General features: G+C 42.5%; 6 protein-coding genes across 10 annotated transcripts; 4 read left to right on the top strand and 2 right to left on the bottom strand.

Annotated features, from left to right (window-relative positions):
* The first annotated feature begins 177 nt into the window (after positions 1 to 177).
* On the top strand, positions 178 to 6,974 carry LOC124334947 (protein kinase C and casein kinase substrate in neurons protein 1-like). 2 transcript variants are annotated; one of them, XM_046789093.1, is made up of 9 exons: positions 178 to 395; positions 1,649 to 1,876; positions 1,978 to 2,126; positions 2,244 to 2,432; positions 2,909 to 3,135; positions 3,424 to 3,544; positions 3,987 to 4,100; positions 4,841 to 5,207; positions 5,322 to 6,974. In XM_046789093.1, the coding sequence occupies exons 2-9, from the start codon at positions 1,663 to 1,665 to the stop codon at positions 5,429 to 5,431; spliced, it is 1,491 nt and encodes a 496-aa protein (XP_046645049.1). In that variant the 5' UTR covers positions 178 to 395; positions 1,649 to 1,662; the 3' UTR covers positions 5,432 to 6,974. The 2 variants fall into 2 exon arrangements, with proteins under 2 accessions (XP_046645049.1, XP_046645050.1); XM_046789094.1 differs by lacking the exon at positions 3,987 to 4,100.
* Positions 6,975 to 7,964: 990 nt separating this feature from the next.
* LOC124334396 (gamma-aminobutyric acid receptor subunit beta-like) lies at positions 7,965 to 12,876 on the bottom strand. 2 transcript variants are annotated; one of them, XM_046789048.1, is made up of 10 exons: positions 11,606 to 12,876; positions 11,118 to 11,224; positions 10,621 to 10,688; positions 10,389 to 10,507; positions 10,264 to 10,296; positions 10,011 to 10,168; positions 9,691 to 9,770; positions 9,388 to 9,592; positions 9,137 to 9,318; positions 7,965 to 9,061 (listed from the first exon to the last, which is right to left on the bottom strand). In XM_046789048.1, exons 1-10 carry the CDS (start codon positions 11,653 to 11,655, stop codon positions 8,438 to 8,440), a joined length of 1,626 nt encoding a protein of 541 aa, XP_046645004.1. In that variant the 5' UTR covers positions 11,656 to 12,876; the 3' UTR covers positions 7,965 to 8,437. The 2 variants fall into 2 exon arrangements, with proteins under 2 accessions (XP_046645004.1, XP_046645005.1); XM_046789049.1 differs by having other exon boundaries at positions 12,414 to 12,876.
* Positions 12,877 to 13,086: 210 nt separating this feature from the next.
* On the top strand, positions 13,087 to 15,058 carry LOC124335771 (leucine-rich repeat-containing protein 59-like). The gene is made up of 6 exons (XM_046789223.1): positions 13,087 to 13,306; positions 13,391 to 13,450; positions 13,515 to 13,637; positions 13,717 to 13,930; positions 14,032 to 14,262; positions 14,327 to 15,058. Exons 1-6 carry the CDS (start codon positions 13,202 to 13,204, stop codon positions 14,824 to 14,826), a joined length of 1,233 nt encoding a protein of 410 aa, XP_046645179.1. The 5' UTR covers positions 13,087 to 13,201; the 3' UTR covers positions 14,827 to 15,058.
* A 582-nt stretch (positions 15,059 to 15,640) lies between these two features.
* On the top strand, positions 15,641 to 21,004 carry LOC124335848 (choline/ethanolamine kinase-like). Of its 3 annotated transcripts, XM_046789354.1 has the most exons (7): positions 15,641 to 17,247; positions 17,519 to 17,623; positions 19,092 to 19,320; positions 19,398 to 19,718; positions 19,779 to 19,985; positions 20,057 to 20,272; positions 20,338 to 21,004. In XM_046789354.1, exons 2-7 carry the CDS (start codon positions 17,532 to 17,534, stop codon positions 20,425 to 20,427), a joined length of 1,155 nt encoding a protein of 384 aa, XP_046645310.1. In that variant the 5' UTR covers positions 15,641 to 17,247; positions 17,519 to 17,531; the 3' UTR covers positions 20,428 to 21,004. The 3 variants fall into 3 exon arrangements, with proteins under 3 accessions (XP_046645310.1, XP_046645299.1, XP_046645306.1); XM_046789343.1 differs by having other exon boundaries at positions 15,643 to 17,623; XM_046789350.1 differs by lacking the exons at positions 15,641 to 17,247; positions 17,519 to 17,623 and adding an exon at positions 18,700 to 19,033.
* LOC124337571 (cytochrome b-c1 complex subunit 8-like) lies at positions 20,950 to 21,721 on the bottom strand. Its single transcript, XM_046791604.1, has 3 exons — positions 21,628 to 21,721; positions 21,390 to 21,550; positions 20,950 to 21,144 (listed from the first exon to the last, which is right to left on the bottom strand). The coding sequence occupies exons 2-3, from the start codon at positions 21,544 to 21,546 to the stop codon at positions 21,050 to 21,052; spliced, it is 252 nt and encodes an 83-aa protein (XP_046647560.1). The 5' UTR covers positions 21,547 to 21,550; positions 21,628 to 21,721; the 3' UTR covers positions 20,950 to 21,049.
* Positions 21,722 to 21,862: 141 nt separating this feature from the next.
* On the top strand, positions 21,863 to 24,605 carry LOC124333446 (vezatin-like). Its single transcript, XM_046788967.1, has 7 exons — positions 21,863 to 21,973; positions 22,145 to 22,258; positions 22,325 to 22,396; positions 22,504 to 22,628; positions 22,695 to 22,985; positions 23,054 to 23,306; positions 23,376 to 24,605. The coding sequence occupies exons 1-7, from the start codon at positions 21,938 to 21,940 to the stop codon at positions 24,507 to 24,509; spliced, it is 2,025 nt and encodes a 674-aa protein (XP_046644923.1). The 5' UTR covers positions 21,863 to 21,937; the 3' UTR covers positions 24,510 to 24,605.
* The last annotated feature ends 302 nt before the right edge of the window (positions 24,606 to 24,907 follow it).

Raw genomic sequence — 24,907 nt, 5'->3', positions numbered from 1 at the left:
AGAAAGCAAAATATTTCTTTTTCGTGTAAAAATAATCTTAATGTCACAAAATTAAAAAAAGGAGAATTTTCAAAACATAATATTTTTAAATGTAAAGTTCCTTTTAATAAATATAAATATTGAATTGGGCGATCCGGCAACCTTTATACTTTTGAGACCTCTAGTGGAACGAACGGCCAGCGCCTGTCAGAATATCAAGGCCGAGTAGCCAAGGGAGACTTGAGTTGCTTCTGCTGTTTTACATTACGAAAGTTGAATGTACTGATAGTATTTGGGAGTCGTTTATTTCATACTGCCGGGCAGCCGCTTGGATTCTCTGTCTGCAGCTGCTAAATTTGTGCTTCATCTTTTTCGAAACGTCTCAAATTCATTTTTTCTTTTCAGTTCGTTTCACGGTGAGTGTATATGTTCATGTTTATTTGCTACACCTGCGTCACCCATCCCATTCCTATTACTCATACGTCGTAAGCCCGAGACCGGAATCGTCTAGTTGTTCCACAACCTGTTTCTGTGTCTCGCATTATGTGGATTTAGTTATCTGCATCTTCTTCAGATTTACTCAGCAGTTGTTTCATGTTTGTTCTTTGCGAAGACTTTGATGGGAAATCGTCCAACCTACCAGCACAACTCCCTCCTCTCTCCAAACTTAATCCTATTATATGAATCCACCCTATATTAGATTGCTGTGGGATTTCTATTTTTGAGTTTCTGCTAGAAACTTGTTTACACAGAAGATTGTCCAATCATAAACACCTTGAACTGCACATACCTTGGTACAGGCTCTACCTTATCAGCCTTGAATTCTTTCATCATCTGACATAGCATTAGCCTAGTTTTTTTTCCCCCATTTTTCTTATTCTTCATTACTATGCCGACGAAGGATTCTCGTGACCGGTACATTAGCCCCTACAGAATTCCAGACATTACTTTTCATCCCTCTTTTTATTTTTTGGCTAACAGTTTTTTTCCCAACAATCCCTTTAGAAGAAGTCTAAGAACTGAAGCCGTGGCAGTGCATTGCATGAAACTCGTCGACCATTGGCGGCGACATAGTCTTCAGCTTGATGGATTAAGCCCCGGGAAAGGAAAGAAGAAAAAAAAACATTATCAAAGCACCATCTGTTGAGATTCGTTATTTGGGTGGGAGTTGAGAAGAGGTCGGAGAGATAGACGTTTAAAGTTTTAGATTGCGAAATAAGAGACGAGGTGTGTTTTGAAATTCTTGCATCGATTTTGTTCCTTGGGTGGGACTTCCCACCAACCGACCTATTGTTGTTTGCCGTAGGATTGGGAGTTGGGAGTGGGTCACGCCGAATGCCTAATCAATGGTTGGTCACGTGTCATTTGAATTGCTGGATCGCATTTTTTCCACTTGAATAAAGTATATCTGTTAGTTTGGTATCTGTGACGACGGGAAGGAAATAGTTTGAGTTGTTGAAATAGCCGGTCGTGGCGCTGATCTGTTTGCAGAGTTTATACATTTGGTAGAAAAGTAATATCACGTTCCCCCCCACTCCCGATGCCTTCCTTTTCTTGTTGTAAACACATAAAGATGTGTTGTTTCGGTATATCCTCTTTGTGGAGGTTATATTAATAATCTGTTGATTGGATCCTTTTGTTTCCCTTTCATGTTGCGTATGTCTGACAGGGGCCTGGCCGGAGATGTCGCATCACAGCGAGGAGAACTTGCTGACGGCGTCGGGCGGGTCTTTTTGGGAGCCTGGCATTTACAAGAGGACAACGAAACGCATCGAGGATGGCAACCGATTGTGCACGGATCTGGTTCAGCTCGTGATGGACCGGGCCGAGATCGAGAAGAATTACGCCAAGAATCTCAAAGCGTGGTCAAAGAAATGGAACGAGCTCATCGAGAAAGGTGTTTTATTCATTTTTTTATTATTTCCCTCTCGCTCTCTCTCTCTCCTTGGGCGATTGTGACTGACTGACTGACTGACACGTACGTACGTGAAATGGCAGGGCCTGAATACGGGACGACAGAGGCCGCCTGGAAAGGAGTCCTTGTGGAATCGGATCGCCTTTCGGACTTGCATACTAAAATCAAGGACCATCTGTCGGAGGATGTCCCCGCTCAGATCAAAAGCTGGCAAAAGGACGCCTACCACAAGGTACAGTGTCTCTACGCTACACTAGACGACCAAATGGTGTCTGCTGGTGACAATGAAGCGTGACGACCGTCTCCTCTTTTTTCTTTCTCGCCCCTTAAATTTTTTACCACCAACTAGTCGATGATGGTGCTGAAAGAGAAGAAAGAAATGGACGACTGTTTCAAGAAAGCCCAAAAACCTTGGGTCAAGATCCTGAACAAAGTCGACAAGGCCAAATTGGACTACCATAACGCTTGCAAAGCTGAGCGATCAGCCTCCAATCAGGAGAGGAACGCTACCGGAGACAACGCCGTTTCGCCTGAACAGGTTAGTTGACTTGATTTGATTTCTCGCATTAAGGACAGAGAGTGGATTGGGCAGTTCGTGACCGCAATTGGGAATCTATTGTTATATATATCTCAACATCTATCTATTATGCTCCCGCACACTTTTTCTTCTATTACACCGGCAAAAGAGAACGAAAAATGTCAGTTTCCCAGAGAGGAGGCAGGAAGAGTCTCTTTCTTCTTATATGGCCGGATGTATCGAATGGGCTATGGGAACGGTGATCCAATTGCCGGAGGGGGTCTCGGGAAATTGCTTGCTTGTGTGCTCCAACACACACACATAGAAGGAGAGGCGTCAGCAGAGAGGGGTGGGGGGGAGATCTCTTTAATTTTTTTGTACGTTTTCTGGCCGAAGAAGAAGAAGAAGCGTGTGGCTTGTTTATTTTATTGTCGGCGTGTTTTTTGTCATCGTGGTGTGTTTGTGACTCTCTTTCACGTTGTCAACATTCCTCTCAGGTCCGCAAACTGCAGGAGCGCGTTCAACGAGCCAAAGAGGAGGTGCAACGAACCAAGGAGAAGTACGAGGCTGCCTTGCAGGAGATCAATTCATACAACCCCAAGTACATGGAGGACATGCAAGAAGTGTTTGACAAGTGCCAGCAAATGGAGGCCCAACGACTCACTTTCTTCAAAGAAGTTCTCTTCAATATCCACAAAGGATTGAATATCAGTCAGGATCCAACGTGAGTTTGACATGTCTTGTTTGGGCTGTCCTCTTTATTATTACCATTACCCGAGAAATACCAATGGACGGTCAATGTTTGGGGGTGGCGGGCGACATTGGGCTCAATTCAATTTTCGATGATCGATCGCTATCGATCCTGGGGTCTCATCTTGTTTCACCAGGGCAATTTGATACAAACAACGCCCTCGGCTTCATTTTTCTTATTTTATTTATATTTTTGTGTAGTGTGTGTCGCCGGTTTGATGTTTTCGAAGGTAGTTAATGGACGACACATGTTGTTGTTTAGGTTGCCACAAATTTACGAAGAGTTGTACCACACAGTCAACAACGCCGACCACGACAAGGACCTCAAGTGGTGGTCGTTTAATCACGGAGTCAACATGGGCATGAACTGGCCGCAATTTGAGGTACCCCTTCTTTCCTTTTTCTGCTTGGACAGTAAAACAAGAAAAAAAGTAATAAGTAAAAACCCAGCCTGTGTGTTTTGTGGTCGACGCACGAATGCATGCGACACCAAAAAGTCGTATTTTGTTTTGTTTTTTTCTACAACTTTTTTAGACATGATTACGTATTTTGATTTTTCTTACTTTTTTTTGCCAAATATTAACGAGAGATTGATTAGATAAGTGATTGCATTGATTTGGTAAGAAAAAAGAGTACCGTGCAGAATGTTTTGCGAGACTCGTCTGTTTTTTTCTCTATTTCGTTGCTGTTTTTTTGATTAACTGGTGATGTTTGGCCTTTTATGATTGCGTGTACGCCATGACGTCATCGTCGGTATGTGACACAACAACATCCAACAACACAACCCTCCACACAAAAAACAAAACACACACGCAACTCACGCAGGATTATTCTGAAGAATTCCGCGACATTGGCGGCGTGAAAGGAAAAGGCAAAGCGCAGCTACCCGAAGGCGCCATCACTCTCATCAATCAGCGTATCGTCACCGACGACCTCCCCGTAATTTCCACTACCCCATACGAAAAACAAACTCGATCAAACCCCCCCCCCCCCCTGAACCTGATTAGGGTCACCTCACTCCAACATTTTCTCTTGATCACGAAACCTTAAAAAAACAAACGAAAATCAAATCAATAGACACAACTGACCAGCCCCTTTTTTATCAAATAAAAAAAACCATACGGCAGTATTAAATTAGACCCCACCCTTCTTTTCTCTTCCTATATTAACACGCGGTTGCGGGAATCTATACTTTTTAGTTCTATTACATTATTAGATCGTTGTTGGGTTTGTCCTGGTATTTTCACGTCGTTTAAAAAATGTGGTGGTTGGTCCGTCCTTGGATTATTCCTTTGGCTCTCGACTTATCTGGGCCGCTCGCTCACCCCCTCCTTTTGTTTTGATTGATCACGATTTTTCACACGCCTTTCTTATTTTTTCTCCTAGCTGCATTTCAATTTAGCGTTTGTGACCGATCTGTTTTATTCTTTTCTTTGATAGACTCGTGTTTGCCTTTTTTGTTTGGGATGATTTTATTTTCTTGGCTGTTGTTGTTGTAGCTTAGTTTTCCCTCTCTTTTTGTTTGACTCGTCTGGGACTTGACTCACGTGAACCAAGTAGCGAAAAATCTTCTTTTTTTTTCCTTTGTCCCCCCACCGTTTGTTGTGTCTGAGAAATGTAGTGAATTGCAATTTTCCTTTTTTTTTTTCTTTTCCGTTTTGCCGTTGGGGGCATTGTAGGAGCCCGGATCGACGCAAACGGGTTTGGATAAAGGACGTAAAGGGAGCACGAAGAATGCCGAGAGTCGTTCGATCGGGGCGGTGGCATCAACTACGTTGAGTAGCGGCAGCAGCTCGGGCGGCAAAAGTCCCAGCACTGGTGGGGGCAACAGCGGCAACGCTGATAAGAACAACAGAAGTGCAAGTGGAGGAAGTGCCAACGTCAGCAACGGGACGACGAGCCGACCGGAAGGCAACCCATTTGAAGAAGAAGAATGGGACGAATATCCAAACGAAGCCCTGGTCGATAACGGTGAGCCGGGCGTCCCCGTCAAGGCTCTCTACGACTACGAAGGCGCTGAATTTGACGAATTGAGCTTCAAAAAGGGTTTGTTGTTTTGTTTCTACTTTTTTTCCGACCGATTTATTTCGTTTTTGGGCTTATCTACGGATTCCCTGCGGTGCAGAGGGTTTCAACTTTCGATTGCTTATCTCCTTTTAGGTGACGTTTTCGAGAAATTGGAGGACGAAGACGAACAAGGATGGTGCAAAGGTCGCAAAGATGGTCGAGTGGGTCTCTATCCGGCCAACTACGTCGAGACGGTCGATTGAATATGCCCAATGCATAAAAACACACTGTAGAGAGTGGGATTTCATCATCATCCATATGGTCGTCACACACATAATTGTTACATTTGATCGCTAATCCTTATATAACCAAATTCCCACACACCACACAGACAATTTAAAAATTTATTTTGTTTTTGTTTTTTCCGGAAATTTAAAAATCCATCAATTGGTTTTCAATTCGTCTCGTGCACTCTCCTCTTTCTGTCTCAGCCTTTCAAGTACCAAAATTTCAAAAAAAAATATGGCGCGCGCGTGTGTGTGTGTGTGTGTGCATCTGGGAGTGTCTTGTGTGTTTGATGCCAGTCGAGGATGAATCATTCTCGTAGTGCCAGTTGTTGTCTTCTTATTGGCCCATCCACCTCCTAACCTATTAGCAGCCGACAACATCATTGATGATGTACATCCTCCTCCTCTTATTGCTCCTATACTTTTCTCCTGTCTTGTCTGTCGTAGAGATATAGTATCTAGTGTTACTATATCCTTTCTATTTGGCAGCTGTTGTGTCTCTCACACACACAATCATCTTGTCTGGCACTCTCAGTGTTAAAGTTGGGCATTCCTGACCTTTCTCTCCTCCCCCCCATTTTGTGTGTGTAGTCTCGTCCTGCGTTTCACACACCGACACGCGTATCACCCATGTGCCCGTCTTCCTCGTTGATTAACTTGCAATAGTCTGACACCTTGTTCGCAGTTAAACGAAAAAAAAAAAAAAGAAACAAACAAACAAAAGAGAAAAAGCAAAATTTTTCAATTTAGTTGATAGTTGTTTTTCTTCACTGACACGTTAAGACCCAACTCACACCTTCTTCTCCTGCATATAACAATTTCTTGATTGTCTTGTGTACTATTGTATAAAAGAAACAGCAAAACACAAACAAAACATCTAGGGCTTTGTTAATGAGAAATATTCACCTTGCCATTCCTCCTCCCTTATTCGACTAAATAAGGATCGGAGGGGCGGGGTCTTTAGAACTTTAAAAACCTTCCCCCTTTATGCGTGTTGATCAGTTCCGCCTTGTTATTGTTTCTTTCATTTCTTATACTCTTTTGGGCTTTCCCTTAATGCACTTTAAAGGAATTTCTCTTCTTTTGGTCTGTTGCTCAACAAACACGGTTTAAGGTAGTTACCCTAACTCCATTCTTTTGTGTAATGTTCATTTCGTTTTGTTGATTTTCTTCATTTCCTTTTGTGTTTTTGGGCTCAACGAGGAAGTGAAACGCCAGAGAAAGAAAAAAAAGGTGAGAACAGAAAAATGTCAAAGGGCAAACATTTTGAAGGGGTGATTTTTGCTTGACAATTGATTTTGATTCCAAAAGAACCCACAAACGCTGAAAGTTCATTTTTGTTTTTTTGTTTTTCTTGCAATTTCAAAATCTAATTTTTTTGTTTTGTTGTGTCTCTCCCCTCCTCCAGCTCTACAAAATTCAAACTATATGAGTGTGCTTTCATTTAATCGTCATAGAACCGTAATAATAATAACATGGTCGCGAGAGTCGATGGAGACACACGCCCTTAAAACGAGAATATTTTTTGTTATTTGGAATGTTTTTTCGGTCTGTTCAGATTCCATCAGTGATCCTCTCTCCATTTTATTTTCCTTTGTTTTCAATTAGGTTGTGTGAGAGGGGGTAGCCTATAGAGTCTGTTATGTGGAACGATCTGCATTCACATCACGCCCGCTCGGTTGCAGAGCGAAGGGAATGTCTACACGCCAGTCACGCTCTGTTGGGCCAATCCCAGACGTAGAAGTAAGAAAATTCATAAAGAGAAGAAACAATGCGCCTATAGCTACTTTTTTATCTTTATTATTTTGGTCCTTCTTCTTTTTAAAGAAGAATGCCCATGATTATTACATATAGCCACTAAGTATGGGCCAATGTAGAGAAAGACAAATTGCGTCCAACCTCTGGAGCAATCTCTTTGACTGCACTCAAATTTCTTTTATTCTGTCGGGAGAACTGCTGGTACTAATTGATCGGGTTATCACGCCCGGCGGTATACTGAGCACGCGCTCACTGACACATCCGACGTCTCTTTTCCTTCCTACTACACTCTTGAACTGAAAATAACACGGGATGACAAAACAGAACAATGGGTTAGGGTAGGAGAGCGAAATCCTTGGCATTCGTCTTTTATTCATTTCTCTTCTGTTGGGATCCTTTAGAAAAAGCCAGTCAAATAGGCAGGAGATAGTTTCTTATTCTTTATCTGTTAAGACCCGCTCTTCTACATGGGTGTCTTTCTTTTTCTATGCAGCACAGCTGCTGCTTTATATAGTAGCTCCGGCGGTGGAGTTATCGATTAGTCCCGACACCGAGCACTCACGCCCGGAGAATAAAAGAATTCCCTTCGCTGCTGCTGCTGTTGTTTTTACAAGTTTTTCATCTTTTTTGTTTTTTCTCGGGGCTCAGTGGTTTTTGTTTGGATGGAAGTAATCTGTATACAACTATGGGGACTGATTGGATCCACGGAAAAAATTGGGGAAGCACCCAACTAATGCCTACAAATCTGTCGTAACTTTTAGTGATTGTATTTAGTTAATTCCATTTATTCGATATCCCTTAACAATTCTCACCCTGGTGGATTATATTAAATAGTAGCATATATGGTAATTGTATGACACGGACATGGTATTTATATAAGAACCACACTACAGAATGCACCTTGCAACATTATTATTATTTTTTAATAAGGGAAATGCAGAAACTCTTATCGATTAGGAGGGTGAAAAAAGAAGGGTGAAAAGAGCAAAGTGCTTTCAATTCTTCTTTCCATCAAAGTAATAGTGGGACATCAATTCTTTTCTCGATGTATTTCTTCGCGTATAGTTGCTCTTCAAATGATTTCAATTTTTTAGGCAGTTGACGATATTTCGGTTGACGAATTACAGGACGACAAAATCATGTGAAAAACCAAACTTCCGTTTTTGCGCTTTCACCCCGAAAAAGACCACAAGTAATTTCATTCTTTATATCTGTTCATTTTTTTTAAAGGAGTATGTAGATACTCCAGTAGACGACGTTGAAGATGGCGAATGCAGCCGGGAAAACGATTCGTGAATATTTGTCGATGAGATTAACGTCTTTGATCTTTGGTAGGGAATATTTTCCGCAAAGTAGGCGACTGCCGTTGGCTGACTGCGAAGCGCTTCTTTTGTTGTCGCTTCTATTGGAATGTCCGGCGTGATGATTGAAATTGGCCGGCCTGTTGGCCACGGACGCGTTGGCAGAGGATTTACGACAACAGCGTCCCGATGATTGCGGTTTGGAATTTGACCAAAAGTGTTTCGGTTGAGAACACGAATGGTGGTGATGGTGGTGGTGGTGGTGATGTTGGTTGGACAGGTGACCACGACGGACGAAGCGCAAACTGGGCGGGCCGATGACTTTATGGCCAGCGGGAGCAGGAGCAGCAGCGCTGCTCCGCCCAGCTGCCGTTGTTCCGCCGCCGGCCTGATGTCGATTGCGAAGTGACGGAATGGGTGACATTCTCAGGTCGTGCAACTGAATGATGCCGTCGTCACAGCTGTCCTCCTCCTGGCCGTCCAAATCCCGCAGCGAATTCCTAATGTGGTCGTCTTCAAGGGTCTGCCGGCTGACGCCCTTCTTCTTCTTCTCCGTCGTATCGATTTAGAGTTAATAAAACCACTAAAAAAAGAGAGACGTCAATTGTATAAAAACTTTTACCTTTTTCTTGGCCCTGGCGCCCCAGAAAGTGTAATTGACGGCGGCGTATTCGAGCAGGGCAGCAAAGACAAAGACGAAGCACATGACCAGATAGACGTCGATGGCTTTGACGTAACTGATGCGCGGCAGGGAAGATCGAACGCCCGTCGATATGGTCGTCATGGTCAACACGGTCGTGATTCCTTTTCCGAGAGTCAAAGTTGAGTTATGCGGGAATAATAATAGAACCGGCTATATCGATAGATTTTTACCTAAAGCGACACGGGCGCTGGTGGCTTCGTGATTGATCCAAAAGGAGACCCACGACAGCATAACGATGAGGATCGACGGCAAATACGTTTGGAATATGAAATAGCCAATGTTGCGCTGGAGCCGGAAGGACAAGGATAGGCGCTGATAGGCGCCCGTGGCCAACTTCTCCATTCGGTCGTTGGTCTCGTAGCCGACGATCGTAAACTATATGGACATTTCATTTGCAGTTTTTCATTGGACAAAGAATCAATAAGATCGCAGCACGCAATGGTATTTTTTTTTTTAACTGAGAGTCACGTTACTTGGGGTAATTCAGCGTCTTCGACGCCCACGACGGGCGTCTCACGCCAGAACATGACCACGTCCGAAACCGTGTACCCATCTATAAAAAAAAGAAAGTGAACAATATTAAACAAAGAAAAAAAAAAGGATTTGACAACTTTTCGTTCGTTTGATCCCGGTAAGAAAAAAGTTTTTCCCGAGAAACTTCTTCTTTTTTGGTTCGTTCACATCAGACGTGGATTTTAAGTTAAACGGACGTCGAAGGAATAAATCATCATGGGCGTGCTAGATGGAATAATATTAAGGGATTGACGTCGGGTCCGCTCTAGTGAGCACTCACAGCTTTCGATTTCGACGGTGCAGTTCTGATGGTCGAGTGGATAATAATGCAAATCCATCATGCACGCCAAAGTGGTGGTGAATCGAAGTCCGTACTCGATGCTGCCGTCTCCGTGCAGCCGCATCAGAGTGTTCCTCTCCGTGACATCATGCAGAAAACTGATTTCCCAAAAAGCCAATCACCAAGAATCAGTGGAGCGTGTGGCCGTTAATCTCAAAAAAGGAATAGAGCCCCCCAGAAAAAGAAGTGTTACCTGTTTTTGTCGTTGGCGAAAAAAGTATCCGGCCTATGGTGGATGGCGCAAAACGGAAGAAAAGAGATGAGAGACTATTTACGGGCACACACAAAAAGTCTGGGACTTGAGAAAAAGATCCTTACACCCAAATCTTGTTACTGAAGTCGCCACTGAGTGTGAGGACGACGTCTTCTTTTTCGTGTGTAAAAGCCAGCCGCTCGTCTCTCCAATATTGATTGAGGCACAATGTTAACGTGTAATCCTATTGGGCCCATTCGTGCGGATTGAGCCGTTGGCAAGAGAAACAAAAAGAAGAAGATGAGAAAAAACCTCGTGAAAAGTGCCCGGATCATAAAAAGAAAAACAGTGACTCGCCATATTGACTTCAGAAATTGCGTCGAACGATGCTATGGTGATATCCATGCCGACGTAGAGCGGATCACCTGAATGAGCACAAGAGAAACGATATATATACATAACGAATTGTAATTATTAATCCAATGGGGGAAAAATGGGTGGGAAATAATCCAATGCGCGGACAATCGACAGAAATTGGGGGAAATCAGGCCAGCCAGCATTTATTCAAATGGCTGATGTTGGCTGCTGCCAGATGAAAGGGAGGGGGAGCTACTTTATCGATCGGGACTTGTCTCTTTTTACTATTCTGCAAAAAAACGTGAACTCGGAGAGCGGCTCCGGGGATCGCTTGATCACGCTTCCATTCCAATCGCAGTCTGCGCTTTTCTTCTTGGCTTTTATTTTCGGTGACCAGATCAGCGATTTTTTCCACATTTGTTTTTTTTGTGTTTTTAGGCTCTTTTCTCTTATTCTGCCGTCACATCATCTTCAACTGCTGCATAGTTTTTACTTACCTCCAAAGTCTGGGCGCAGACGGATGTCGTAATCGTCCAGCAATTGACCGAGGACATGGGTGACATTTTTGAGACGAGTTCTCGATGACGACACCTCACCGCCAATCCTAAACAATAAAATTAATAAAAGATTCGATCTTATTGCCGTTTGTGCAAAATACCCAAAATGACAGGAAAAACCGATAACATGTATATCCACTTGTATACCCCCCACTTTTTCGATCTACTTATTGATTCCGCCCATCGACATCTTTCCCCCACGACATTTCCCCCCTCTTTCTATTTGAAAACCCTATTCAGGATATGTCGAACAATCCTAGACCACAAACTGTTTCTTTACTATTTTCATAGAAAGAGACTGGCAGTTTCACCCTTTTTTTTAAAACAACTTTTTTCAGAATGACCAAGTTAGTGAAGAAATCCACCTGGAATGAGAGCGACCGGGATCCAAAAAGTGTCTGGGGAATATAATGTCAGACTCGTTTTACCTTTGAAAGACGAAAAAAGAGTAGAAGAGTAAAGTGTCACTAAACTTCATGACGTAAGAAAGGCAACTGCCGCCGCACTATCCAGCTTCCATCTCTCACGCGCGCACACACACACACACAAACTTCTTGGTCGATCTTTTAGCCTACCTACAGTCTTTTTTTTTTTACAAACTGGCACTCCCAGCAGTGCACTTGCTTGTCAGGGCTGTCTATCTGTCTGTGTGTCTTGACAAATGTGGTATAATATATGTACTGGCTGCTGCTGCTGCTGCAGCTGGATGTTCTACCGGAGCAGAAGGAGAACTCGAACCAAAGTCTCCAAAAGGGTTGGACTTTCCTCTTTGTTGGCGCTGTTGAAGATTGTACAGACGAAATAAGGGGAAAAAAGGAAACAGCAGCAGCAGCAGCCTCCTCCTACTTTCAACGTCATTTACTTCCCATTTCATCTCGTCGGTTGCTCGTAACGGGCGGCGCAGGCGCTTCCTGACGCCCGGTGCGCTATATACTCGGAGCAGCAGCAGCAGATCAACATAAAAGCAAGCAAAGATTTGACGAGGAAAAGAGAGAGAGAGAGAGAGAGCATTCGCTTATCATTCAGATGAAGTCTTGTCTTGGAGAACTCTTTTGAATATATTGACGTACTCCATCAGGGGAGGGAAAAAAAGTTAATGACATTTCGCCCATCAGTCACGATGACCGAAATCTCGTCACTAATCATCATGTATTGTAAATCACGAAGCTGGGTGGGGTTTTCTACAAAATAAAAGGAGAAATGATAAAAAGATCCCATATACTACATAGCAATTACCGAATAAAGTCGTTTCCCAGAAGCTGGCTGAACAGTATGTAGTTGCTGTGCTGCAATAGGCTTCATCATCTCTCCGGAAATGTTTCTCTCTCTTTTGTATCTTTGCTGCCTGGTGCAGAAGCATATGATGACGTGCTCGGTCGAAACCGACCACACAACAGTCAACCAGCTGCTGGTGGATCGATGAAAAGGTTCGATCAATGCTGACAACCATCAGAGTCCCTGCCGGGATGCAGCTCCTGGGGGCTAAAAAAAGAAAGGAAGAAAGATGAACGGAAATTGTCCATTTACTTTAGATTCGCTACGAAATTTTCTTTTTTCCGTCATCCGGATGAGAGACGAGACATATGCATACGCGTCAATATCTGTCATTGGCCTTTCAATATGTAGACATCAGGTTATTATATCTAGATAGTTGTAATTTCCTGCCTTTCATCCTATTCATTGGATTGTTGTTGGATTCACGTTAGACGTTACCCAATCGTGATGCGCATATTGGATCAATGGATTCGATATTTTTGTTGGTTTTAAAATTTATCTGAATTTTATATTTAGCAACGCCCAATCAAAAATGTGCGGTTGACTGATATGGTGGTGGTGTGATTTAAAGAAAATGAGAAGTTGGACGAAGTTTCGTCCATTTACCGTTAGGTGTCCCCAGGATCGCTAATCACTAGCCGGCGTATAATTTGACGTGTTCGTTTCTCCTTTTACCTTAGTGCTACGATTATTATCAAGAAGCTGCAATCTGCCGAATTGTTACCGTTTGAATTGCATTGAAACTCGTCATGCAGCATAACAAGAAAAAATCGGTATCGGTAAAAGACAAGCTCGATGGCAACGAAATCGATTTGAGTCTCTTGGAACTGACTGAAGCTCCAGTTAAAGAATTGGTCTGTCAAATATTTTAAATCTAGTTTCTCTTCGAATAAGTTTCTAATTCACGTTTTTTTTTGTTGCTTCGTCGTGCAATTTAGGCTGCTGTTACAAGGGGTACTGTGCTGGACTTATCCAACAACAAGCTTGTTACCCTGAGCGTAATAAATGTGGAAATAAGTGAAGCCTGTGCCACTTGTTAACCCTTTTCTTGTTTCATCACAGATAGCATTCCCTACCCTCACCCATTTGATCAAACTTGATTTGAGCAAGAATCAATTGAAGGAACTACCAGTAAATTTTGGCGATTTGAAACATTTGAGACACTTGGATCTGTACAGTAATGAGGTAATGCCTGTCTGCGCATAATTTTGTCCAGTTAGAGTTTCACATAGTGCAAGCATCATGATTCTAATCTCTTGTACAGTTGCAAAGACTTCCTGTCAGCTTTCACCAGTTGAAAGAGCTGAAGTGGCTGGATTTGAAGAACAACCCACTCGTCTCAACTTTGGCTGAAGCTGCTGGAGATTGTCTTGACCAGAAAGGCTGCCAAGAAGCTGCAAAGAAGGTTGTTAAGTTGATGACCGTCGTCCACGCCGAGTTGGAAAAGAAGCGATTGAAAGAGCTTGAAGAAATCAAATGTAAATATTTCTCATATCTGGGTTATCTAGCTATATTACACAAGTTGGGTCAGGATTTAACCTTCAAAGTAATAAATAATAACTTCATGTGCATCCAACAGCGCAGCAAATGGCCCAGAAGCAGGAAGAGGATCGAGCGAAGGAGCGAGAGAGACAGGAAAAGAAGGCGGAAAAAGATAAACGAAAAACCGAAGCAGTTACTAAACACCAAGCCGCCGTAAGCCAAGCAGCGGCTAAAAAATCTGCAGTTAATCACGCTAAAAGTGAGGGTGCTAAAAACGAAAAGAAAAACGAACGTCAACAACCCAAAAAGATGAAGCCGAAAGTTGCAGGTACTACTTTTAATTCAAATAGTTTTGTCCGTGCTTTTTTATCGATGTGTTTTTGTGGAGTCAGGTCCTTCATTCTGTGCTAAATTCTTCATGCTGTTGCTCCGGTTATTCATCCTGGTCGGTGTAGCGATGGCCGTTGTTTTCGCATTAAACTGGGAGGGCCCCTTAACACTGGACAATGCTGGCAAAGTAGCCGTGCGCTCAATGGACAAAACAACTGCCTACGTTCTCGAGGTTTACGACTGGGCGTCGCCTCATTTATTAACAATCCGGGAGCAATGGAAGCAACTTTCGCGCTTTGTAGCCAAAAACGGAAGCGACATAGTCAACATAGCATGGGAAAGGATTGTTTTTTACACGAAACAAGCTCAACAACAGTTTTGGGGGGTTACTTGGCCAATTGTTAAGCAGAGAACGGGCGAAGTGATGAGCCTCACTGGCGACACCGCTGTCCACTACTGGAGAATAGTGTGTCGTGAAGCACCAATCTACTACAAAGAACTGGTAGATAAGGTCACTCAATTATTTCACGGTACCCAAACTCACGCTGGCAATCCTTCCTAAACACAAACAAACTAAAAACATTTTGGTTCTTGACTCTTGAAATTCTCTAACCCCCCTTTCCCCTTAACACACTTTTGAATGTTTAGTTAAATGTTTATCCCGAATATATCTTGTTTTGACACTCAAATGATGATGACGTCATCGGTGTGTTTATGGATGTGAACAGAGAAAAATTTGATTTGGAATTGAGCTTTGATTCAAGTAAAATCTCATGGTTGGGAACTTTGAACTTTTTGGTGTACGTATTTATTTTCGCCGTTTGAGTTATTTTTCTAGGTCGGTCGGTCGGTCTCGTGTCGCTGTTTAAACATTTTCTGGCCATTATCGAACAAGTCTTTGCGGCCAGTTCACTGTCCTCAAATCTCTTGGGTCAGATTTGACATCACTGATAGGAATTTAGAAGAAATTTCAAAAAGATTTGCCCACTAACTTCATCAAATCTTACAAGTGCTGTGAGTATAGTTGGTTGACGTTCTTTGTAACTTAATTCACTGATTGCGCAGGACAGTTGCTGACTAGATAATTATTCCGGAAACCGCCCTTTTTCTTTTACTGGGGAGGGGGCGACTCGCGTTCATGTCGAGCAGAATTTTTTTTAATCATGTTTTTATGCGTGCAACATCATGTTGTTACTGATCCTCGACTTTTCCCATGAATATCTTATCTTCTTCGTCTTTTTCCATGAGCTGTCATTGACTTGATGATGAGGGTTCTTTTATAAGGTCAAAAGTCCAAAGGAGATGCGTACTGAACTGTATAGGATCGTCCCTTCGCTGATGTTTTCAGGAAATGTCGCAGTACAAATTTCTGAAGATAAATTCCCGGTTGAAATCGAATCGTGTTCCAGAATCATGTGAAAACCTAACAGCCTAAACAGTAAAAAGTATTCCCAATTTCCTTGTTTTGCACACTTTCTCCTAAAGTGCCAAACTTGACATTTCTGACATTTCCGATTCATAGGAAACCTTTCTCTGAATAAATATTGTGTTATGATTTATTTTCAGCCGTCCTTGGCTGGATCGGTAGAGCTGTAGCATCCTGTGAAAATTGGCCGGAAAAGGCGAGCATTCCTGGCCGTTTCCCTATGTCTACCACTATTTATAGAGTTCTCACGTATAGTGCTGTAGGTGCCGATGCGTTAATACTACTGACCTTGCGAAATCGTGGGGTAGCGTAATTGTTCAGAGAACAAATAGCGCCTCATTCAAATTTCAACCTAAAATTTCCAGATGCGCAAAAAATGAGTGTTGCGTAAAATACTAGTGCAAACGTACCGAGCCGAATTCGAATTGATTTTCGTTGAAAAACAAACACGCTTAAGACGGAATCGATGGACGGAGGTTATCAAATGGGATCGCAGCCAAAGCCAACTGACCTTGCTTTTATTTTCTGTCGCATTTTTGTAACTTCCAATTTCCGTAAATACGGCATGCGCTAGCTGGGGTCTCTCGTCTTCTTAATGCAACATAAACAACCAGTCGAGTTTCGTTTTGTGTGTAACTGTGCATGCAACAACAGCAAATGACGCAATAAAAACCCTCCAATGCTTATTCACGTTGGCGGGACTGGTCTTCAGGCCCCCCAAGGTTCAGTGCAGCAGTTCTTGATGTCAACAATCAACGAAATAAATAAGCTAGGGACTAGTAAGACTAGGGCACGTAAATGAGGTCGCCCTGGAAGTGATGCGTCGTATGTTTCCAATCTCCTGGGTCAAGCGGGAAATATTTTTAGCAACAGGTAAACACATTCGGTATGTTTTGGCAGCTTCCAACTGGACACTCATGTTTATCGTTAAAGCTGCATGAGTGCATTCGCAATTCCTCTTTGTCAGTTAATTGGTTCATTACGTCAACGAGTAAATTAATTCAAAGTTCCTGTTAATCCTGTTAACGTTTTGGACTGCGTATTTTTCTCGGGCATTGTAAACATTTCTTTTTTAATGTCTCAAGGCCATGGCGCACGATTTTGGATTATAATCTCGGCAGATATCCGCCGTATCGTCGCATTTTCTTTAACGAAAGGAGAGCAGCAAAAATGTTGTACACATATTGATCGAGAACGAAACTACGTAATAACGAACTTTGCTCGCCACACGTAGGAATGAATTATCTCAAATCTGCTTGATGACGTTGTAGGAAATGACTGGATGCGAGTCGAGTAACAGTTGGACGCTGTATTTTATCATTTTAAAAATATACATCGGGTGATGTTTTTAATCTATTTGAATTGGATTTTTTCTTCCCCCGACTCGTTGTCAATTCGTTCGCCGTTAGATGTCAGCACGATCGAGCTCCAGCAGAACACACACACTGTTGAAAGTTCTCTCTTGGATTTGGTGTGGAGTGGATTCCTTCCTATCGTGTCTGGCTGGTGAAAACTCCCGAAGCAAATACAGTCGTGAATCTACTACTAACGAGAACGGTAGGGTCCGTTGACACAGAGAAACAAGCCTTGGGCAAATTTTTACGCAATCTTATTGGTCGATTGTAACCGTTCATCGTCCTTTTACTCATCAACTTCTGGTTCATTATTTTTTCCCCTTGGCATATATACCCACCAAAATTTCGGTTGACGAATTCGTTGCCGTCTGCTGCCGAACCTCCATACTGCAACCGGGCAACTTTTTCCTGCGAATTTCCAAATCAATTTGGAAACAAAATAACTGTATACCCACAATGTCTATCACCAGCAGCAACAAGAGTGAAATGCGAGAGAAAACATTTCGAATTTGTCGAGATTACCTCAACGGCATCTGGAAGATGATTGCCCCACAAGAAATGGTGCTTAAACAAGTCAGGTGAGTTGCATCAATTGTTTATTTTTCAATTTGCTCTTTGCTCTTTTGGTATCGACCCTGTAACCTCGTGTTTTTTGCGAATGACGACTTGCATGGGCTACGCAATGCGCAAACTCTATAGTCTTCTACCGATTCTATCGATCCAAAAGCTAATCTTTTAAGGGGGCGGCATTGCACTTATTTTTTGGTCTGCTTCATTAGAAAGTAGGAATGTCAACATTTTCCTGATTTCCAGATCAAGTTTGGTTTTTTCATGGAAGATGGGCACCGGCGAATTCTTGTTACGTCCAAAACATGACGCGAGACGGACGTCGAATGTCACGCCATGGGGTAGGGATGGAAGGTGTGTCCGGTCGAACCAATCAGATTCGTTCACAATTTTCACACGCTCTATTCATAGACTTAAGGTTTCGCTCTCATGTTTAAACTGTCGGTTAGTAAAATGTAGCGGCTTTGTTTTTTAAAGAGGGAAAACCGGTCAAGGCTTTACGTCAAATTACTAAAAATCGTCCTCCTTTAGAATTATTTGTTACATCATTTACCCGGACGTTGGTTTTCTACATTGTAGTCTGAATGGCGGATGACGCGGTCGTACGATTTTTGTTGGCCTTATCTTATTTTAAAAAAAAGAATAAAAAAAGGTATTTTAAATCTCCGGCAACGATATTTATCGAGACAATTTGGATGGGAGGTGCGCTAATCTTTCGTCAAAAGCTGAACGAGAGGAACGAGCCAAAATATTTTCCATGATGGTTATGTTATCGTGTTTTTCCGCCCTCGTTCAAAATAGACATAGTAGTCTTATAACCTTGAAGGCGTCGATTATTTCGGGAAGAAATTTTCTTTAGCAAAAGTCCGACATCACCCCCTTTGGCAAAAGGTAAACTTGTTTTCGTCGTCCGGCTATCCGGTGCGTTCCGCCGCAATGGCGACTACACTACTCAAGTGGGCGCTCCATTTGGCTTCCAAATCACGGACGTCTAGTAGTTGTAGCGTGCGTAACCATTTTTAAAAGAGTCAAACTCCTAGTTAATTTCCTTTTTTTTTAAATTTCGCTGACGGATGCTTTTTTATTTCTGACTGGTCGTTGGGGCCGGAATCGTACTGCGTCGTCATTTATGGTGGCCTAGCTGTAAAGCAGTGCTCAACCCTGCGCTCTTGTTCGCAATCGATTCGCTCTGACTCATATTCCTTCCATGTTCTCCGCTAGCAGTTTAGCGCTTCGTGTCTGCATGCCAGACTGTGGGGTCAGGTGAAATGCGCATCACATTCGAGCAAGAATTCGATCCAACAGCTGAATGTAATAATAATGTTGTTCCTGTATGCATTTAAATTCTTTGGAACTTCAAAGTCCACAAAAAAGAGAAAATTTTTAATCAGCCTCTGCATGACATCCGGCTGTTATTCATGGTGCAGTTGATTAAATTTTGAATTAATTTTAATTAATTTTAATTTTAAACATTTACAGTGGCGGAATGAGCAACTTTTTGTACTATTGCGCCTTACCTCCTATGGCCAAGCCGAAACAAGGTGAACCGTCACGAGTCCTGGTCCGGTTTTACGGCCAAATCCACGGCGAAGGAGCGCTGGAGGCATTGCTAACCGAGTCGGTCATTTTCACGCTGCTATCTGAGCGTAAGCTTGGACCTAAATTACATGGAGTCTTTCCCGGTGGGCGATTGGAGGAATTTATTCCGGTATGCTTGAGTTTGTTGACTGACGGACGAGACAATCACGGGATGTATTTTGAAATTTTCTTCTATCACGATTCCAGGCACGTCCGTTAAAGACGAAGGAGCTCGTCGATCCCGAGATCAGCTCCATCATCGCCGAGAAAATGGCGCAGATTCACAGCTTGGACGTACCGATCAGCAAAGAACCCACTTGGTTATGGGACACGATGAATCGCTGGATGAGCAACATGAAAGTGACACTTGCTGCACAGCCGACACACCAAATTGTCGATAATGATTTCATTGAAAAAGATGTTTCTTCCGCTATGCGATCCATTTTGAGTTGGAAATTGGATTCGGAAATGGACTGGATGAAGACCTATTTAACGCAGCTTCGTTCTCCAGTCGTCTTTTGTCATAACGTACACATTAACATTTCATTTCTCAAAGGTTGACCAAAGTTAATGTATTGCCTGTTTTAGGATTTACAAGAGGGTAACATTTTGATCCGCGAATCGGCCGTTACTCGCGAAGAAAAGCTGGTCATAATTGACTTTGAGTACTGTTCCTACAACTATCGAGGATTTGACGTGGCCAACCACTTTTGCGAGTGGATGTACGATTACACATTTGACAAATACCCAAAATTCAGTTACAATCCAGCAGCAATGCCGTCTGTCGAACAACAGGTAAGCTCATCTTCTATTGACGTTAAGCAATAACACTCCTAAAACTTCTTTTCTACCAATTTTTTGTTTAGTTGTGTTTCATTCGTCATTATTTGGAGACGGTGCAGCGTGAAATGGGCATTGATGATTCACACAAGAATCCAATTATGAATACTATCGATGCAGGGCCCCAGAATGAACTCCGTCTTCTACGAGAAGCCGAATGTTACATGCTTGCTTCGCACTTTTTCTGGGGTCTTTGGGCTGTCGTTAACGCACCAGTTTCTTCTATCCCGTTTGGCTACTGGGTAATATTATTATCTTGATTACAGTTTGGTCCGCATTTATTTATTTAATTAATTTTTAATTACAGGAGTATGCCGAGGCCCGGTTTGCAGCTTACTTTGAGCACAAACAAAATTTACTACGTAAATATGGAGAAGTTATCGAGGAGAACGTTTAATTCGCACCTTGAATCAAATTCGTTGTGATCACTATTACCTTGTTGCTTTCCTATTCGACTATTGTACGAGTTTCGGACGGAAACGCATTCAAACCCAATGCACGCTGCGTTATACTACTTACGAGGCCATCGCCCAAAAGCTTCCTTACTTCGATCCATTTGTATAAATTACGTTTTATCTCTTTTGTTCCCGTTGCTCTCAAAAGTGTGCATTTCGCGTCATATGTGTCGCTTCTTTCTTGTTCACTTCCTTAAGACTCTATTTTTGGGTTGTGATCTTAAGCCATCTTCTCTCCTAACTAAAAGGTGGTATGACAAGTTTTTTAAAAAGACTTGGGGATGGATGTGATGTGGGAAAGTTCACAAAACTTCGAAAACCTCTATGAGGCGTGAGACACACGACACATGTACTTGAAACATTGACCTATTATCCAGCAATCCACTGACCCTAATTTAACTGCCAGGGTTGGTGGTGCTCTGTAAATGTCAATGCTCAAATGATTTTCTTTAATTGTTTCTCTATCCTGTTCGTTGACATGTATATTGGACACATGTTCATTACACAGAGTTGAATTAGTTTGCATTTTATTTACTGTCTACAAGAGGTTGGGAATTAACTCCTTTACTTTTCATGTTCAAAGTCAGCAGGATTCTTTCTCATCAGGCGGGTGTGCTCCTTTTCCGTCTGATCATAGACCAAGTAGCAGAGTCCCAAGGCTATATTAAAATAGACAATGATAAATAAGTTAGAAACCAAGAAAACGAAACTCAACTTTGGAGTGCCTAAACTGAACTCCAAAAATAACTTGCTGAAAGTCAGGCGACACTAGTTATTTGAAAAGAAAGTTTTGCGAGCAAAGAATCATATTTAATGCAAACCTATTTATTCTATAGGCTGTATATTTGCTCAATGATATAAACCTAGGATAGCAGTTAGTTCAATTTAAATCTTTGTAACTTACGAACGCCAACAAAGAACATTTCGCTCCAGATACGACGAAAAGTATTGGGGATTCCCTGGGAAAGGGCTCCGGCAAAAGCCCGTTGTTCGTGGGGCGAAAGGCGGAATTGAATGATTCCTCGAAGCTTAGCCAACTCTCCAAAGTGTTTTGCACCCATTTTGCTATTTGTACAAATAAAAGTCAAAATCAAAGATACAGAATTTGTAAGTAAAAAGTGAGAACGAAATAACGAGTATACTTTCTGTTTTAGGCCGATTACGTGATCTAGCAGAAGATGGCGAACGAAAGAGATCCTACGTTGTTAACTGAAAAATTGTTTGAAGGTAAAATAAAGTTCAAAATGACTAAGGTTATTAAAAGGTAATTCAAATGCAAATAAATCAAAAAATATTTTATGAAGGCTGAAAATTCTAAATCGAAAAACATTTTGTTGATTATAAAATATTCAAGACAACTGCCAGCGTTGGAAATTAGTTGCAGACGATTCCATCCGATGATCACATTTTAAAGGGCGGCTAAATTATTGCAGTTGCAGTATTTTGATCTAAATGGAATCAGATGAAGATGAAGACGTGATATTTGAGGTAATTTAGTAAGGATATTAGGCAGATACACTGCACAGATATTGGGCACGTAAAACAATTATAGGCCGACATATTACTGGTCGGTCGATTATACCTGATTGACAGATGCAGACTAGGTGTTATTTTGAAAATTCAACATATAACCTTGACTGCATGTGTTGTTTTTTTCAGGGAAGTCAACTGTATGCACATCTTACTACATCTGAATATTCAGGTCCAGAAATAAACTTCTATAATTCTGGAAAAATCAACCTAGCCCCTGAAAATGTGGTTTCGGGTGACATTGTAAGTTGTGATGTGAAGCAAGTGATCATGTATATACAATGAGATTAATAAGAAATTCATTCTTAGGCAACAGGCAAATCTTGGAAAGATCTTTTCCTGTCATTATGCTCGAAAGTTGGATTTAATAATGAGAACTATGTAAGCTCATAACCGTTATTAACATTAAACTTTGACAGAATAACACATTCTGTCGTATACTTACTTAAATTGTTTAATTACTTACTAAAATTCTATACTTATAACAGGAAAAAGAATTTGCCCAAAAGATAGTGCATACTATAATGAACACATCTCTCATCTCGTTGGAAGATGTTGATTTTTTATCCAACATGTTTGATGACATGTTGCCAGAAGTTACTCGAACATATAGGTAGTGCAGAAATGATTTTATCCTAAAGACAAGAAATAAATTAACTCTTTTTCAAAACATTGTCAGTCAAGATGGTTGCTTTGAAATCTTCGCTATAGGTGGCGTTGCGCTGTCCGCTACTCTTTTATCCACAAGAAGGATTCCGTGGGCACTTCGCGCTCCGAGCCTTCTCTTCATTGGAGGAAATATGCTACGAATCTTCAGTAAAAAGATCAATGACTTGAAACGAAAAAGAATCAATCAAGTTGTTGACAAATTTCAAATCGTCTTATCTCAGCTGCACGACCTATGTTTAAACATGACAAAATCCGTACAATTCGTTCAAGAGATGGAACTCATCGATCGCGGTTTTACTTTGTAGGTTTCTTTGTCTTAAATTGCTAGTGTCCACAAATTTATTGATCTGATTTCTGATAATGTTACAGACCAAATTTGATTACTCATTTGAGCATGAAAACTTTGCCGAATCAACCCAGTGCTCTTCTGTGTTTACCTTTGCGGCAAGAACTACTGCAGACGGTCCAAGAACTTCATGAAATCATGCGAGCGTTAACGCTTCGTATCAGAGAAATGTTGCCTCTCAATAGCGCAGTCGATAACGCGTCTCACTATCTCGCGTGCTGCGAACCGATTCCGGAAGAAATCCATGAACAACACGTGACGTTGCAAAAGATTCGGGTAAATTCAGAATTTCATCAAGTCGTTTGTTGAATTCGTGGGTTTAATATTATTTATGTTCTTTTGTAGGCTGCCATGAGGCAGTGTCACGTGCAGCTCTCAGAAATGTTGAGACGTCTAGCCCTCAGCTTCTTGGTATCTACTGACCAGCGGCATTTCCAGCTAATAGACGAGCTGAGTCGAGCCTTGCCCTGCAGGATTGCACCTCTCACCCATCGACTGCGAATGGCATACGACTACTACACGGCATGGAAGGTCAGTGATACTTCAGACATTCTTTGCACGCCGGACATAGTTAGCAGCGAAACCAACGATGAGCGGCCCAAGGGTCTCGACTTGGCGCTTCATAGTCTCGAGCGCCATTTGCGGGCGACTGCACTGATTATCGACTCGTTGCGAGGGTCGGATCTGCTTCCGGGGATGCGAATTCAGCTCAGCCACGAATGTAAGGCCGTTGCCACGTGCTGGGAATTGGTCGAGATGGAACTGCAAAAGTTATCGAATCCGTCTTTAATGGCACCGCCGCCGACACGTGCGGTCCAAGTGCAACCGAATCGGCCAGTTGAAACTGGTGAAGTATTGCCGCTGTACGGTGCCTGGGAACCCGACGTCCAGGATCTGGAGATCCTTGAAGCAGACCTCCGATTTTCCGATGTGAATCGCCAAGACGCAGCCGACGATGACGATGATCTGCTCTTGTTGAAGAGAGAAACTCGTGAAGAGCGTCTTGCCCGCAAACGAGAACTGGCTGCCCAATCGAAGCGGATGTATTCCGAATTGCAAGTTGTTTTGAAATCGAAAGCCGCCGAGTGGAAAGAGCGCGAAGCCAGGGTCATGGAGCGTCTCGGCAAGACGGCAGAGGTGGAAGAAGACTCGCCGGACGTGCCGGAACAACAAGAGGAGGAGATGATTCCTCCGTCCCAGCAAGAAGATAACGATCGACTTCAGGGGCCGGACGAAGCGAATCAGCCGGCCGGATTGGCGATTGGATGTCCCGCTAGCGATGCGTCTACTCGATTCGACACGAGTAGGATCGTGCCTTGCTCCACGTTTGGTGTCCAGGCCTCACTGGCCGCTCAAGTGCGCGCTCTTGCATCTCAGAGGGGAGCCTTGCAGAACGAGGATATGATCGGCGACTCTGATTCTTCTTCCGAAGAAGACGAAGAGGATTCGGCAACCACTTTGCCACTTGGAGACCCTTGAAGATATTTCGATCCTTTCCGATGTAGACGATCCGCTTTTTTTTTCGCTTCTGTTTAAAATGCAGACAACAAGGAAATAAAGATTTTTTCCCGGGAATTCCCCGCGTTGTTTTTCGACGAATGTTTCTGATCATCCGTTTAATCAGAGGCCTCTTTTCTGTTGTTGTTTTTGGCGAAACAATCGCAAGCGGGTGCTGGCCATTTGCCACAAATTTTCTTTTTCTTTCATTTTGTCCTTTATCCTCTTTGGCCGTAATAGGCTGAACACAACCGACACGAACAGATGACTGTTCGTCGTGTTTACCACTTTCTCTCTCGCACACACACACACAAACAGGACGTTATTGTGGGTGTGGAAAACACATACAGAGCTCCGGCGATAGAGAGAAAAAGGGTTAG

The sequence above is a fragment of the Daphnia pulicaria genome, chromosome 1 (genome assembly GCF_021234035.1).
Source record: "Daphnia pulicaria isolate SC F1-1A chromosome 1, SC_F0-13Bv2, whole genome shotgun sequence".
NCBI classification, from domain to species: Eukaryota; Metazoa; Arthropoda; class Branchiopoda; order Diplostraca; family Daphniidae; genus Daphnia; species Daphnia pulicaria.
This window is presented reverse-complemented; position numbering and strand designations above follow the sequence as displayed.

Bases quoted from the DNA above. Each gene is read 5' to 3' on its own strand.
- LOC124335848 (XM_046789343.1), top strand. From the start codon at position 17,502: ATGTCTATCACCAGCAGCAACAAGAGTGAAATGCGAGAGAAAACATTT. The intron at 17,624-19,091 runs GTGAGTTGCATC...AAACATTTACAG, and splicing joins ATGGTGCTTAAACAAGTCAG to TGGCGGAATGAGCAACTTTT. The intron at 19,321-19,397 runs GTATGCTTGAGT...TCACGATTCCAG, and splicing joins GATTGGAGGAATTTATTCCG to GCACGTCCGTTAAAGACGAA.
- LOC124334947 (XM_046789093.1), top strand. From the start codon at position 1,663: ATGTCGCATCACAGCGAGGAGAACTTGCTGACGGCGTCGGGCGGGTCT. The intron at 1,877-1,977 runs GTGTTTTATTCA...GTGAAATGGCAG, and splicing joins GAACGAGCTCATCGAGAAAG to GGCCTGAATACGGGACGACA. The intron at 2,127-2,243 runs GTACAGTGTCTC...ACCACCAACTAG, and splicing joins AAAAGGACGCCTACCACAAG to TCGATGATGGTGCTGAAAGA.
- LOC124337571 (XM_046791604.1), bottom strand. From the start codon at position 21,546: ATGGGTGCAAAACACTTTGGAGAGTTGGCTAAGCTTCGAGGAATCATT. The intron at 21,145-21,389 runs GTAAGTTACAAA...ATTTTAATATAG, and splicing joins AATGTTCTTTGTTGGCGTTC to CCTTGGGACTCTGCTACTTG.
- LOC124334396 (XM_046789048.1), bottom strand. From the start codon at position 11,655: ATGAAGTTTAGTGACACTTTACTCTTCTACTCTTTTTTCGTCTTTCAA. The intron at 9,593-9,690 runs GTAACGTGACTC...ATGTCCATATAG, and splicing joins AAGACGCTGAATTACCCCAA to TTTACGATCGTCGGCTACGA. The intron at 9,062-9,136 runs GTAAAAGTTTTT...ACGACGGAGAAG, and splicing joins GCGCCAGGGCCAAGAAAAAG to AAGAAGAAGGGCGTCAGCCG.
- LOC124335771 (XM_046789223.1), top strand. From the start codon at position 13,202: ATGCAGCATAACAAGAAAAAATCGGTATCGGTAAAAGACAAGCTCGAT. The intron at 13,638-13,716 runs GTAATGCCTGTC...TCTCTTGTACAG, and splicing joins TGGATCTGTACAGTAATGAG to TTGCAAAGACTTCCTGTCAG. The intron at 14,263-14,326 runs GTACTACTTTTA...TTGTGGAGTCAG, and splicing joins GATGAAGCCGAAAGTTGCAG to GTCCTTCATTCTGTGCTAAA.
- LOC124333446 (XM_046788967.1), top strand. From the start codon at position 21,938: ATGGAATCAGATGAAGATGAAGACGTGATATTTGAG. The intron at 22,259-22,324 runs GTAAGTTGTGAT...ATTCATTCTTAG, and splicing joins ATGTGGTTTCGGGTGACATT to GCAACAGGCAAATCTTGGAA. The intron at 22,397-22,503 runs GTAAGCTCATAA...TACTTATAACAG, and splicing joins GATTTAATAATGAGAACTAT to GAAAAAGAATTTGCCCAAAA.